The 15,403-nt window shown below is 36.1% G+C and overlaps 1 protein-coding gene across 1 annotated transcript in view; it reads left to right on the forward strand.

The window, feature by feature from the left end:
- Positions 1-432: 432 nt before the first annotated feature.
- LOC114092561 (calcium-activated chloride channel regulator 4) overlaps positions 433-15,403 on the forward strand; it is a 29,404-nt gene continuing 14,433 nt past the window's right edge. The window contains exons 1-7 of the mRNA XM_027935106.2: positions 433-591; positions 4,806-4,946; positions 5,089-5,236; positions 9,551-9,659; positions 10,296-10,473; positions 10,907-11,125; positions 13,128-13,355. Coding sequence (XP_027790907.2) covers positions 433-591; positions 4,806-4,946; positions 5,089-5,236; positions 9,551-9,659; positions 10,296-10,473; positions 10,907-11,125; positions 13,128-13,355 — 1,182 coding nt within the window. The remainder of the gene's footprint in view (positions 592-4,805; positions 4,947-5,088; positions 5,237-9,550; positions 9,660-10,295; positions 10,474-10,906; positions 11,126-13,127; positions 13,356-15,403) is intronic.

Raw genomic sequence — 15,403 nt, forward strand, 5'->3', positions numbered from 1 at the left:
TTAGGAAATTAACCAAAATTAGGAAGAATAAAAATGTGTCTTAAGAGGAAAGTGTGCAGTGCACTTTGTAGAAAGATCTCATTTCTATTATGATTCTTTAAAAAAAAATTTTGTTAATTATTAATGGACCTTTATTCATTTATTTGTTTGTATTTGGTGCTTAGAATCGAACCCAGTGCCTCACTCATGCTAGGCAAGTGCACTACCACTGAGCCACAACCTCAGCCCCTCTATTATGATTCTTGATCACTCTGATAGTAACATACAATAAAACTGTTGTGTAAATTGATGTCAAATATTTCCCCATACATGTAATATTGACCTTTAAACAGTCAACATCCCACAGTAAGTCAACACTGATAATTTTTAGAGGTATATATAGATGGAGAGACACAAGATGAAAGAAACCTTTTGAAGAACCAGGGAGGAACAATGGGGTTATTCAGAGGTTTGGTCTCCCTCTTAGTCCTATTCCTGCTGCAGAGGTCAAACACTTCCCTTGTGAGGCTGAATGACAATGGTTATGAAGACCTGGTCATTGCTATAGATCCTGGTGTGCCAGAAGATGGAAAACTAATTGAACAACTAAAGGTAAGATAGATAGAATTTCTTCTGTTTGAATTATGGTAAAGAAAAAATGTTAATGGTGAATAATTGTTACAGAAACTCTGAATGCTCCATGAAGGTCAATAGCAGAAAGGTGCAGTGGGGAATGTTGGGATGTGCAGAGAAAGGTGGAGGTTCTAGACGGAGTTCTTCCCAATCTTACCACAACACCTACAATAAGGCACAGGGCCTCCCTGATCCTCAGTGTCCTCCTCTGTAAATCAGTAGTTGTACTTATCTCTTTTTAAATAAGTGTTTAACTCATGGTATGCTAGAGGAAAGAGCAGTAAATAAAAGAAAAAAAGCCCCTGGTCTCATGGAGTGTATATTTTTTTCAGAGATCTAATTAATAAAAATTAGTAATTTAGCAAGCAGGTCAGGTGTTAGCAGGTTGCTGTGGAATACACCAAATCCAGAAAGGGAGTTTAGAGTGTGGGTGGGACTGGAATCAGGGGAGAATTTTAGTTTCATGTATGATCATCATGGAAGACCTCAGTGATGAGGTGATGTGTCAACAGAGATGGAGGTAAGTGAGGGAAGAGTCCACTGACAACCTGTGAAATCGGCACAGCATGGAGGTGAGAGGATGCTTGCTGTGACCAAGGAAACCATATGGATGAACAGAGTTAAGCAAAGGGCTCTCTGAAGTTAGAGAGGAAGCAGGGCTCAGACCACAGGAAAGACTTTGGCATCTTCTCTGAGATGAGAATCCATGGAAGAGTTTGTCCAGAGGAGGTGTACACTCTCCTACATGTTCTGGGATGGCTCTGGCTGTGGTATGGAAGAAATGGAGAAAGGCTTGCACTTGTCACTCAATTGTGTATGAATGCTATTGTAGCATAGAGGTATAAAAGGACCCAGGTAGAAAGTTGTAGCAGGTGAGTAGTGATAGTGATGAGGACAATTAGACTGTGGTAAAGAGAGTTACTGTGTATGATTCTGAACATACTCTGAGGGCATCATAGACAATATTTCCTGATGGTTTAGATGTGTGTGAGTAGGGGAAAGTAAGAAAGAAATGTAAGAATCAAGGAAGGCTCTACACTTTTGCCTAAATACTTGGAAGGGTGGGAGTTTTATCAATTGGGAAGGGGTAAGTGGGAAAGTTGTTAGGAGATCTGGAGTTAGTTTAGAGTATTTTGAAATTAAAATGCTTATTAGACATCCAAGTTAAAGAGGCAGGAAACTGAAATTAGTATAAAAATTTGTGTGTATGTAAAAGTTTGAGGGTCCTCAGTGTGTAAATTAAATGAGTTACTGGGTGGGTGCAAACAGAAGAGAAAGTCTCCAGTACCCTGATTTTAAATGAAGGACTTTGATTTTCTAAAGTTTTTCTCAACCGTAAAATCTCACATAGTACAGAGATTGGGCTTACTGTGATGTGAGTTTTTCTCTGTACATGACATCTATATGTACTTATTCCTCGTATTTAATTTCCAGGACTGTGTCCTGATGCTACTTTTGAAGCCTTCTTTGGTGATTCTATGGTTGCTATTTATTGTTCATTCTCTATAAATTCTGTTACAGTTAGAGGTGTTTGCTTATTGGTACTTTTTGAATTCCAGAAAACGTAAATATTCTTTTTTATTAGGGAATATGGGTTAGACCAGATAGCACAGCTAATTATTAATGATAGGTTCTTAGTGTTCAGGGCTAATTGAGACTCCAACATAAATGCAATCCCTTGAAGCTGTACAATGCCCTACCCACACAATCAAACACAGCAACCCTGTTCAATATATAACTCAATTTGAACCAGTAAATACATTTTCTTCTTGTATGCAAAAAGAGCCATCACTTTGAGCAGAAGGTAGAAATCTATTGGGACCTAAGTATCATATCCCCGCAACCTTCACCCCCCCCCCCCAAAAAAAAAGGAGTTAAGCATCCTTAGAAAACACAGATAATTCTTTCATCTGAATTTTAAACATTTCTGAACTCAGAAATCAGTATTTGATAAACTGTTTTGTTGGGATAAAAATTTCTTAACCATGGTCCTCTATTGAACACCAAAATGGTAAATTCAATACCTTGCAGACAAGCCTAGATTTCACAATGTTTTTTGACATTTTCTCAGCCCTCAACAAAGTTCATACATTTATAGCAAGCAACTCTGTGAAACATATCCACATTACACAGAAAAATAAAACTGGGGTTCTGAAAAGATAAGTAGCTTTTCCCAGGTCATACTAAATACAATCAGAACTGAGATCCTGGTCATGAGCTTTGAAGACTGATAGATCTGGGTTTAAATTCTGACTTGAATAAAATGGCAAAAACCCAAACCCAAATACTCTTTCCTAAAAACTTATAAACCAATGTGGTCTTAAATCTATTCTTAGGGATACCTGAGATGTTCAATTTTCAACTTACTCTTTTCTGTGTTTTTAAATATTTCTTCTTAGTTTGAGAGTAATTACTTTTGCAAACACTGGTACTTTCATCGTCTGGATTCAACTAGGTTATTATAGGAACTCTGAGAAATAATGTAGAATATTATTAAGGAATATTATGGGGGGGTTTGCTTCCAAAAACTCAGTGTCCAATTATTAGTTATTCCAGGATACTCTGGGGATGACAGTCATCTAATAGAGTCTCTGACACCACTCTCAGACCTCAGAGCCCACCATTATCCAAGACACCCCACTTGGACTATTGAGACACCAATATAAATGCAATCCCTTGGAGATGTACAATGCCCTACACACACAATCATACACAGCAACCCTGTTCAATATATAACTCAATTTGAACCAGTAAATACATTTTCTTCTTGTATGCAAAGAGAGCCATCACTTTGAGCAGAAGGTAAAAATCTACTGGGACCTAAGTATCAACTCCCCCAATCCTCCATCCACTGCCAAAAAAAAAAAAAAAAGGAGAGAAAAAGGAGAGAAGCATCCTCAGGAAACACAGATAATTCTTTCATCGGAATTAAGTCAGCAAATCAACTCTGCAGCTCTCCAAAGCCAGTTTTCCTAATTCTCAGCTGGTCCACTGGGCCTTTAGTTCTCTGAATCCTGGCCTTCTGACTTACCATGGTTATGAACAAATAAGGTTACTGACTTCTTATAGTACCTGTGAGTCAGCACATTGGACTCTCTTACAGATAGCCAGGAAGAAGCCCTCAAATTCCTGAGGAACAGTTCTATTGTAGCTTTATGTTAAAGCAGAAATAATCACAGAGGAGCCTGTCTTGAAAAACAAACAACACTGATGACAGGGATATTTCAAACTGATGAAAAAGCTGACATTACCATTCATTACCCAGGATTTTGGAATTATTCAGGGTCTTGATCATGTAGAATAAAACACCTTAAATGTGTTTTACCCATCAATTTCTCCCACTAGAGAGTAAAGTCTGTGGAGAGACAACTTCTTTTATTAATCATTGTAACTTTGGGCTTCGTAACTTTGGGCTTAGTAACTTTATAACTAAACATTAGGTGAAATTATTTCAGGTTAATGGCAGAGCCACAATTTCACAATCAAAATTTTACCTCTACTATGGATTTTTCCATAACCCTACCCATTGACACCCAATCCTGTTACCTTCCCTATGGATAGGGTGGGGAAAGAATTCCTCCATGCAACTCTAACATCAGCCTGAGAATGTTTAAAAAGATCATTAAAACACGAAGAACAGAAATGATAATATTCCTATAGACTGTCCTCCTTAGCTTGCATCTATTAAAGCTGTTCTTGACTCAGATTTTTAGTAATGATATCAAGCAATTTTAGGGTTGCTTGTGGGCACAGTACTTTTAATTCATCCCATCTTTATGACAACCCTAAAGATAGGTATGTAGCAACGGTCCATTAAAGAGGTGAGGAAATTGAACTTCAGAACACTATATAAATCAACCAAGATCTGTGAACCAAAAAGTACTAACACCAGTACTGGGACCAAGAAAATTACCCCAAAGTCCATGTGCATATTCATATTAATCAGTTCCTTTACACAAAATGCATAAGCACTCGCCTTTTGGGGTAAGAGAAGAGAAGACTGAGAAGCCTTTCAATGTGTAGGACAAAGCATTAGTTTGAGTTTGAAAGGTTGCAGAAATGGAATGGTGTGGGTAATCATCAAGCAGGTGCTTTTGTGTTGACAGGTACTGGGGGAGATGTCAGAGATAAGCTCTGCTCTGTCAGTCCATTCTTGCTCAGCAATACTCACATATTGTTTTTCATTGAAATAGGACATGGTCACTACAGCATCTACCTACTTGTTTGAAGCCACACAGAAAAGATTTTTTTTCAAAAATGTTTCTATATTAATTCCTGAGAATTGGGAAAGAAGTCCTGAATACAAGAGGCCAAAACATGAGAGCTACGATCAGGTAAGTGTTGAAAACTTCTCTAAGAGAAAAAGAATATTTTCAGATGTTTCCCAGTTTTGCCACAAATTGATTGTTTCAGAGTCTAACTAAATATTGCCATTTGTGTTCTTCATGTTTTAATGATCTTTTGAAATATTCTCAGGCTGATGTTAGAGTTGCAGCACCAGCCCTCCCAGGCAGAGATGAACCCTACACCAGGCAGTTCACAGAATGTGGAGAGAAAGCAGAGTATATTCATTTCACCCCTGACTTCATACTGGGAAAAAAACAAAATGAATATGGACCATCAGGTAGGAAATTTGGCTTAAACATCTCATTTTAAACAAGCATCTCTGTTCCTGGGTTTAATGAACCAGCCTTGGAGCAGAAGTCTTTAGGTTCACATCCTGGCTCTTCTGTTTATTTGCTGTGTGTGAACTTAAACAAGTGACCACATACTGTGTGCTTATGTCTGGTGAAATGGTGAACAGTGGAGTTTTTGATCTTGTGGAAATATTATGAATATTAAAATAGAGAATTCATATAAATGTACAAAATACAGTAACAAGAATTTCTTCAGAAATTTGGACAGAGCACATAAAAAATTTTTTTTTTATGTCATACTTTTAAGATTTCGATTTTCCAGTTCTCTACATTTGGATATATATTTTTAAATTTATTTATTTATTCTAATTTGTTATACATGACAGCAGAATGCCTTTCAATTCATAGTACACATATAGAGCACAATTTTTCATGTCTCTGGTGGTACACAAAGTAGAGTCACAGCATTCTTGTCTTCATACATATACTTAGAGTAATGATGCCCATTTCATTCCAACATCTTTCCTTCTCTCATGCTTCCTCCGTTCTCCTCCCTCCCTTTTGCCCTATCTAAAGTTCCTCCATTCCTCCCATGCTACCCACTCCCACGCTACCCACTCCCACCCCCATTATGAATCAGCATCCACATATCAGAGAAAATATCGGCCTTTGTTTTGGGGGGATTGGCTTACTTCACTTAGTGTAATATTCTCCAGCGCTGTCCATTTACCTGCAAATGCCATAATTTTATTCTCTTTTAATGCTGAGTCATATTCCACTGTGTATATATACCACAGTTTCTTTATCCATTCGTCTATTGAAGGGCATCTAGGTTGGTTCCACAATTTAGCTATTGTCAATTGTGCTATTATAAACACTGATGTGGCTGTGTCCCTGTAGTATGCTGTTTTTAAGTTCTTTGGGTATAGACGGAGGAATGGAATAGCTGGGTCAAATGGTGGTTTCATTCCAAGTTTTCCAAGGAATCTCCATATTTCTTTCCATATTGGTTGTACCAATTTTCAGTCCCACCAGCAATGTATGAGTGGACCTTTCTCTCCACATCCTCACCAACACTTATTGTTTGTATTCTTAATAGCTGCCATTCTGACTGAATGAGATAAAATCTTAGTACATATATAGAGCACAATTTTGATTTGCATTTCTCTAATTGCTAGAGATGTTGAACATTTTTTTCATATATTTGTTGATTGTATATCATCTTCTGATCAGTTCCTTGGCCTATTTACTGATTGGGTTATTTGTGTTTTTTTGGTTTTAAGTTTTTTGGGTTCTTTGTATATCCCAGAAATTAGTGCTTTCTCTGATATGTGTGTGGTAAAAATTTGCTCCCATTCTGTAGACTTTCTGTTCACCTCACTGATTGTTTCTTTTGCTGAGAAGAAGTTTTTCAGTTTGAATCTGTCCCATTTATTTATTCTTGATATTATTTCTTGCACTATAGAAGTCTTATAAAGGAAGTGAGGGCCTAATCTGACATGATGAAGATTTGGGACTACTTTTACTTCTATTAGATGCAGGGTCTGTGGTTTAATTCCTAGGTTCTTGATCCACTTTGAGTTGTTTTGTGCGTGATGAGAGATAGGGGTTTAATTTCTTTTTGTTGCATATGGATTTCCAGTTTCCCCAGCATCATTTGTTGAAGAGGCTATCTTTTCTCCAATGTATGTTTTTGGCACCTTTGTCTAGCATGAGATAACTGTATTTATGTGGGTTTGTCTCTGTGTCCTCTATTTTGTACCATTGGTCTACAAATCTATTTTGGTACCATACCATGCTGTTTTTGTTAACATTGTTCTGTAATATAGTTTGAGGTCTGGCATAGTGATGACACCTACTTCACTCTTCTTGCCAAGGATTGCTTTAGCTATTCTGGGTCTCTTATTTTTTCAGATGAATTTCATGATTGCTTTTTCTATTCTATGAGGAATGTCATTGTGATTTTGATTGGGAGTGCATTAAATCTGTATAGTACTTTTGGTAGTATAGTAATTTTGACAATATTAATTCTACCTATTCAAGGACAAGGGAGATTTTCTATCTTCTAAGGTCCTCTTTAATTTCTTTCTTTAGTGTTCTGTAGTTTTCATTGTAGAGGTCTTTCACTTCTTTCATTAAGTTGATTTACATTTGTATATTAATCAATTACACATATGTTACTTGGAAACCTGATGTGTATCAAGCTGGAGAGAGCCATGATACCACTTACTGATCAAGAGAAAAATGTATAGGCTATTAGTTGATGATATTATCATTTAACTATTTGCTTGCACCAGATGAAACTGTCTATAGTTGATCATTTGGCCTATTAAAAATGGAAATTTCATCTAGTTCAATCTAAATGTTAAGATAATTTGTTCAGATGAATGAAATAAATTATTTTACAGGCAAAAATGAAAATTACTGTTAAAGGAGAGTCCAATTCATAGGTCACTATTCAATGAAAAGTTTTATGAAACCCGAAGACTCAGAATTGCCTTTCCCTCTCCTATTGCCTGTTCAGTGAGTGTTCATTAAGTCTTCATGTCTGCCAACACAGCTGCCTTAGTCATCAATATCTGGACCACTTTCCTACTCTAATTGTGAAAGCTCCATAATACTCTCCATCCCAATCTCATCTCTCTCCCATATGTTATCCTGACAAGAAGTGCCCTCTTTGGCCCTTCTAATCTTTCTCATCTTTCTAGATGTTCCTTCTTTCTACCCTGGCATGTCCAGCAAACCTAGTCACTTCAACCACCAGCACAAATAGCTCAATTCTCCAGCCACTCTTATCCTAATTTACATCTCCTATATTGTATGATCTTGCCTCTTTTTTGCTTCTATTACACGTTTCCCAGACTGTTTAAGTGTAACATTAATTGGCATCATTACAAACACACAGTTTCTAAGCTCAGTTATGCTCTCAAATCTATTTAACAATATTCTTACTTGGCTTTTCTCAGTTCCCTTTCTCATTTCCCATAGTAGCTGTTTTAAAGAATCCACCATTTTTCTCAAGATCTCTAGCCACTCCTCTCACTCCAATTTTCAGATGCCTTAATGAGCAACTGAAGTCTCTATTTTTTGTTTGGTCATTCAAACTCATGTCCACTTTCCACCTCCTCTATATAGTTGCAATACAAAAGAAAAACTTTTACAATTTTTACATCCAATTTACCCATTTCAGCTCTTGATCCTTCCTTATATCCTATAATCTAGACCTATTCCATTACTGACAGTCCTACCTATCCTGTCAGACAGTTCTTTGTTATGTAATTTGATATAAGTGTTTATAAAAAGGAAATTCACACTCTCTAAACCATCCTCTAAAAACAACAAGGCTTTTGGGAAAAAAGATTAGAAAGACAGCCCTCAAAATCTACATAATTTCATACCAACAACAGTAGTATAGTGTCTATAAAGATCATTTGGACTAGGCAGCAACTTGATAAGGCTAGAGGCTGCCATAGCAGATATTAAAAATGCTCATATGTACACATACACACACACACACACACACTCAGTAGAATTCTATTAGAAATGAGAGCAAAGTAGGCTGAAATGACATGATTTTAATGGTAATGGAATTTTAAGTCAGAAGGGCTGCTTTTTCAGGTGGGTGCGGGAAGCAGAGCAACCTGAGGAGGGTAGAAGTCAAATAGTGGACCTGTCTAAGAAGACAGTCACAGATGCAGGAAGTTTTAATTTTTAAAAAAATTCACCAAATGTCTTTAGTAGCACTTGATATGAGGGCTTTTCTCTCCCTTACTGAAGGTTATAATTCCATTCCCACTAACCAGGTCCTATTTTCCCACATCTCAAACAAGCAATTTTAAAGTTTAATGTGTAAAGAATAACTATTTCTCAATATTTTTATTACCACTTTCTCAAGAGTATTTTTAAACAAAATTCTCCTAATTACATCTCATGGCATCTTAATACAATAGTATTACTGTATGTCTGATTACATTGTTGGTAGAGTTAAAGTTTGAGGAGCCATAAGCCGTTGTACTATCGTTTTACTCATAAACTACCAATATCCAAATCTTCATTGACTTTGACCATAGCATATACTCCTTAAAAGTTTTGTTGATTTAACATATAGGACAATAAAAATACAATATACTATTTAACAATATACTCATTAAATGCCATAAGCTCTTTTTAGAAACAAAAATGTTAGGAGTTATGGAGATCCTCAATCTAAATATAATTTATAATGAGAAGACCTTAACATTTTTTAGATATAAAATTTGTCACTTGAATTATGATCATGCATTTGAAATATTTTCCTACAGGTAGACTGTTTGTCCATGAGTGGGCTCATCTCCGCTGGGGAGTGTTTGATGAGTACAATGAAGATCAACCTTACTATAGTGCTAAGTCAAAGAAAATTGAAGCAACAAGGCATGGCTATTTATATTCTCTTAGATGACCTCGGGCTTTTAACTAGTTGATTTTCCTATTTCACATTCTTTCAAATGATAACTATTTATTTTTGTCTCAATGAAAATACTAGATGCTACACTACAAAACTGCCTCTTTTTAAGGGAAATTTATCTTAGAGTAGTTGGTTGACTTTCTAAAATACACATAACTTTGATGGCAATTATTTGACTGATATTTTGATGTATTTTACACCTATCTACCATAACTTCTAGAACTCATTTAGACTAAGAGTGTACACTGCATAGATGGACTAACTACATGTTGATCAAAATTATTTCTATTGTATAAGTTTAAACAAAAATGAATACATACTGCTAAATGTGGGCTGAGCAAGAAAGAAAACACTCCAAGAAACCAACTAGTAACTTCTTGGAGATAAATAAAGGTTATTTTGGAATATCAGTGTAGCATGGTAGTTAATAATAGACTATTCTCTTGATTCTGAGATTAGGAGAACAAAGTGGCTGGGGGAATCCACTTAAAATTGAGTGTGTTATCAATGATTAATGTCCTGCTAGAGATAGGGTCTTGTAACACAAGTACAAACTGTTAATGACTAATTTGCCTCAAAATGAACTGTCACATATTTTTCAGGTGTTCCACAGGTATCACTGGCAAAAATAGAGTTTATAAGTGTCAAGGAGGCAGTTGTATAACTAGATCATGCAGAACTAATTCTACAACAAAATTGTATGAAAAGGACTGTCAATTCTTCCCTGATAAAGTTCAAACAGAAAAAGCATCCATAATGTTCATGCAAAGCATTGATTCTGTAAGTATGTCAATCATTATTTTCAGAATTTATAATCAAAGGGCATTTCTAGTTTTATTCATTTTTATTTTTATTATTTTGTGATGCTGGTGGTCAAACCCAAGGCCTTATACATGCTAACTGAGTACTCTATCCATTGAACTACATCCTGAGCCCCACATACCCTATTTTAATATATCTGTCCAGGTGACATAAGGATTAGATATATTAAGAAAGAATTCTTTGAACATTGGTTGACATATGTAAAGAACTCAGATAATGTTATCCGTTATCATTATCACTATTGTGGTAAAGCTACTTGATTCTCATTCATTATATTTTATTCAATAAAAGAATATTTTCAGGGTGTATTTTAAATTTCTTCCAGTTTTGTAGTTAGGCTTTTTTAGTGCAGGGTATAGTAAATTATTTTTTCATTTTATTAATCCTTTAGGTGTTGGAGTTCTGTAATGAAGAAAACCATAACCAAGAAGCTCCAAGTTTACAAAACATTAAGTGCAATTTTAGAAGTACCTGGGAGGTAATCAGCAATTCTGAGGATTTTAAAAACACCCCACCCATGGCAGCACCACCTCCTCCACCTGTGTTCTCATTGTTGAGGACCAGTGAAAGAATTCTGTGCTTAGTTCTTGATAAGTCTGGAAGCATGTCTGTAAGTTCATGGGTCCTTTTTTTCTCAATGTGGGCATGGAAGTAATTAAATGCTAATAACACACTGAACTCTACCTGTACCTGGGTTATTCTAAATCACATGGTGACATAAAACACCATCACTTCCTATAATCATGACCTCATTTGTTGCAGCAAAATATTGTAACCAAATCAAGATGTCAGTAAAGAACTAATCTGAGGATCTCTAGTTTTTTTTTTCCAGAAAATGGATGGGTTTTTCTAGAAACTGGAAAAGCTCTGAAATCCTTTAATCAAGCTTTATTTGAAAAGTTAGAGCTAGAGATTGAAAGATGAAATTATTTTTAACCATGGTCCTTGTACTGAAAATGCTTCAGAGATGTGAAGATAGAGTGGATTAGTAGATACTATACCCCATTCCAATTCAAAGAATAAAAGCTTTCAGCAGAATTCTGAACAGGCCTTTATTTTATTTGTATCAACTATACAAGTTACCTCTTTATGCTCAAAAACACAAAGAAAAATCATTATAAAGAGTATCTATCTAGAGGCAGCCATTCATTCCATTATATTTTGGTGAATGGAAAGCATTGTATTTGGCTCTGAGAATATATGTCCATGTTATCAGAAGTTCAGAGTCCAACATAAAAATTTTCTCTCCCTTTTCTCATTACCTGAACAAGTTATATTTATTCTACAAAATTGAGGCACTCACCCAGGAGATGCTCTGGGTTTATAGGCTGCTGTAGGCCTATCCGTTGATTCCCAACACTGCCCTATGCATACTTCTATTACTGTGTATTATATTGAAATCACACATGTCTTTTCCAACTAGCTTGGGAGTTCTTCTAGGAAGTGGAATCTTGTCTGAAGCACCTTCCCCCTTAGCTTATAACAGAGTTAATCACATAAGGTGATAAATAATAATTGTTGAAATTAATTGACTAAAACAAGAAGATGCAATGTGATAAAGCACCCAGAACATATGTTCTGCATATTTGAGGCAGAACAAAGCATGCTGAAGGACAGGAATAAAAGCTTCAGCAAATGGAATATGGGTGGTTATTGAAAAAGGGCAGAGAAAGACACAGATTAATGAAATAAACCACAATAACACACAGTTTCAGAGAGAGCAGCAAAGTGCTAGACAGTAGCCCATGAAGTGGTCAGGAAATGTCACTGAGGAGAGAAGAGGTTACCGATTGGCAGATGAATAGTCTCCCATAGACAGGTTTCTGGCAAATTCAGTGTTAATGTCAAAGCAAAATGGTGGAGAGCACTAAAATTGGGGGGTATAGTAGTTTTTTTCCTATAATTTGGTCAGGAAGTTCAGAGGGAAAGTTGGGTATGAGTTTGGAGGAGGAAGGATGGTGATGAGGGATGGAAAAAACAAATGTATATATCCTTGGAAATCCAATGCCAGGGAAGAAGGATGTAAGTACTGAAGGGTTACCAAAAAACCAATTCCAATTGATCCATTGTCAAAGAAGTGGTGGGAAAGGTTTGGAGAAAAGGAAAGGAGGGGGGTTAGGACTGGGCTTCTCGGTATTTAGCTTTAGCTCAAGGAAGTTTCACATTTTGGGTAGAATAGTCCCCAATGAATGGACCATTTCAGTTCCTGGGTGGAAGTCAAGATAGTTTGTTGGATTTGTGAATTCTGGGGTGTGATTTCATCCTAGGACAACAGGCACAGAGACTCCCAGGAGTAATTAGAGAGGCTCTGAAATGTGTATCATCACTAGCAACTCAATCAACCTCCCTAGCTTCCATCTCTAACTTGAATGTTTAGCTGCAGGAATCAGCTCTAGTTAAAAAAATATGAGCTCCTTACTCTACTGTATGAGTTCCATAATACACATAGTCATATTTTTCAATTTTACTAATTGAATAATTGCTTTCTTCAATACTACCAGTTAATATTGGTAGAGATTTCTTACCAATAAAGTTCATGCACTCATTTTGTATTATTAGCTATTATTTCATTTGAAAACCACTTGTTTGTTTTCTTATCCTTTTTTATTCAGACTTCCAGTCGCCTCAATCGAATGAATCAAGCAGCAAAATATTTCCTACTACAGACTGTTGAAAATGGATCCTGGGTAGGGATGGTTCACTTTGATAGTGTAGCCAGTGTTAAAAGTGAGCTAATCCAAATAAAAAGTAACAGTGAAAGAAACAAGCTCTTGGAGAGTTTACCTCCGCAAGCTTCTGGAGGAACTTCTATCTGCTCTGGAATTGAAGCTGCATTTCAGGTGAAAAGCATACCACAAATACATTTTGTTCTTTTTTGGTTATTTGTTTTCAGAATATTTTCATGTGAAGTGCTGCTGCATATATGTGCAGCCTAATTATGACATAATTAATCTTAGGAGACATAGGACCACAGAAAAAATTCTTTTGATTTTTAATGGATTGGCAAATCAATGAATAAAATGTGGGGGAATAAATAAGTATAAAAATGCCACTACTTTATACACCCAATAAGTCAGGGACTTTGCTTTTGTTACAATAGGAGAGTTGGTGCTAAATACGTCAGTTAAGTAAATAAAAAATGTGGCATATATACACAATGGAATACTACTCAGCAATAAAAGAGAATAAAATCATGGCATTTTCAGGTAAATGGATGGAGTTGGAGAAGATAATGCTAAGTGAAGTTAGCCAATCCGAAAAAAACAGATGCCGAACGTTTTCTCTGATATAAGGAGGCTGATTCATAGTGGGGTTGGAAGGAGTAGCATGGGAGGAATAGATGAACTCTAGATAGGACAAAGGGGTGGGAGGGGAAGGGAGGGTGTGTGGGGGTAGGAAAGGTGATGGAATGAGAAGTACATCATTACCCTAAGTACATGTATGAAGACACGAATAGTGTGAACATACTTTGTATACAACCAGAGATATGAAAAATTGTGCTCTATATGTATAATATGATCTATAATGCTTTCTGCTGTCATATACAACAAATTAGAATAAAAAAATTTAAAAATTGCAAGCAAAAAAGAGTATATGGACAGAAAAGTCATCAACTTTGGGGACAATGAAGCAAAATACTTGGTGTGATTCCACTTTAGGCCAATTCTCCTTTTTGTTTATGTGGCATTCGGACAGAGCAAAGTTACACCTATCTATTAAAGCAGACGGAGTATACTGACTATTAATCCTATCTAGTGTAAGCCTGGAAGTTAGGGTATGAACTTTCATGTCAGAGTACTGGCTTGGCCACTTACTAGCTTTGTAATCTTAGGCAAATGTTTTGGTCTCTATAAATTAGAGGACATGGGAATGCCAATCTCATAAGATCATTTTGAAGATGAAGTGAAGTTTTTCAGTTACATACTTATAATGATCTTTACTGTATTATAGAGTAAATTTTGTGCAAATTGTCATCTTTAACACAGCATTAGTATCAATTGTCACTTCCCTAATTAGAAACACTCTCTACTCCTTCACAGTCTATAAATTGTCTGAATTCCTCAGTCTGAAGTTTCTCCAAGTCTACAAACACTAAGATTGCCCTCTTTTATCTCCCAGCCTTTTTTCTCTGTTTTCCCCTCCTGATGCTCTATATCCCAAGAACTTACTGTGCACATTTTTCTCCAATCCTCACTGTATGCTAGCTGTCCCTGTACCTATAAACATGCAAATCCTCTACCTAAAATGCATCCTTCTTTCCCACATTGACATGTTAAAATTCTACTAGTTCTTCAAAATCTCTCTCCTTGTAGCTTTTTCTGCCCCTCACAACCCTATATAGTCTCTTTTATGAATTACATGGAATTTTAAGTGTAGATTTATCAAATGAAGGTCTGCATTCAAATCAATTGTCACTATTAGCTTTGTACCCTAAACATGATTCTTGACCTCTCTAGTCCTTCAGTTCCTCATTAGTAAAATGGGATAATTAAAGCCAGCACATAAGGTTGTTTATGTTTTCATTTATTCAACATGTATTTAATGTCTAGCTGGTATGGGCCAATCAAAGCTGCTTCCCTCTGTGGTATTTGCTGTATAGGGAACAGATTTTACCATATAGGTGAATACAAACAGTAATGCACATTATGGAGACAGTGTTGTGAAAGAACCCAACAAGGTGATTTTGAGTAACTGGGAAAGGAGGAATCACTGCAGAAAAAGAGGCCATTGAGGCTTTCCTAAAAAGTGACATATAAACTAAGACTTGAAAGATGATGTTTCAAATCCTTCAGTAGCATCTGTTGTGCTTAAAACAAATTACAACTCTCTTATATTTTTTGAAGCTTTGAATTATTTAGCCATCATCTAATTTTCCAACCATATTTCA

The sequence above is a fragment of the Marmota flaviventris genome, chromosome 10 (genome assembly GCF_047511675.1).
Source record: "Marmota flaviventris isolate mMarFla1 chromosome 10, mMarFla1.hap1, whole genome shotgun sequence".
NCBI lineage: Eukaryota > Metazoa > Chordata > Mammalia > Rodentia > Sciuridae > Marmota > Marmota flaviventris.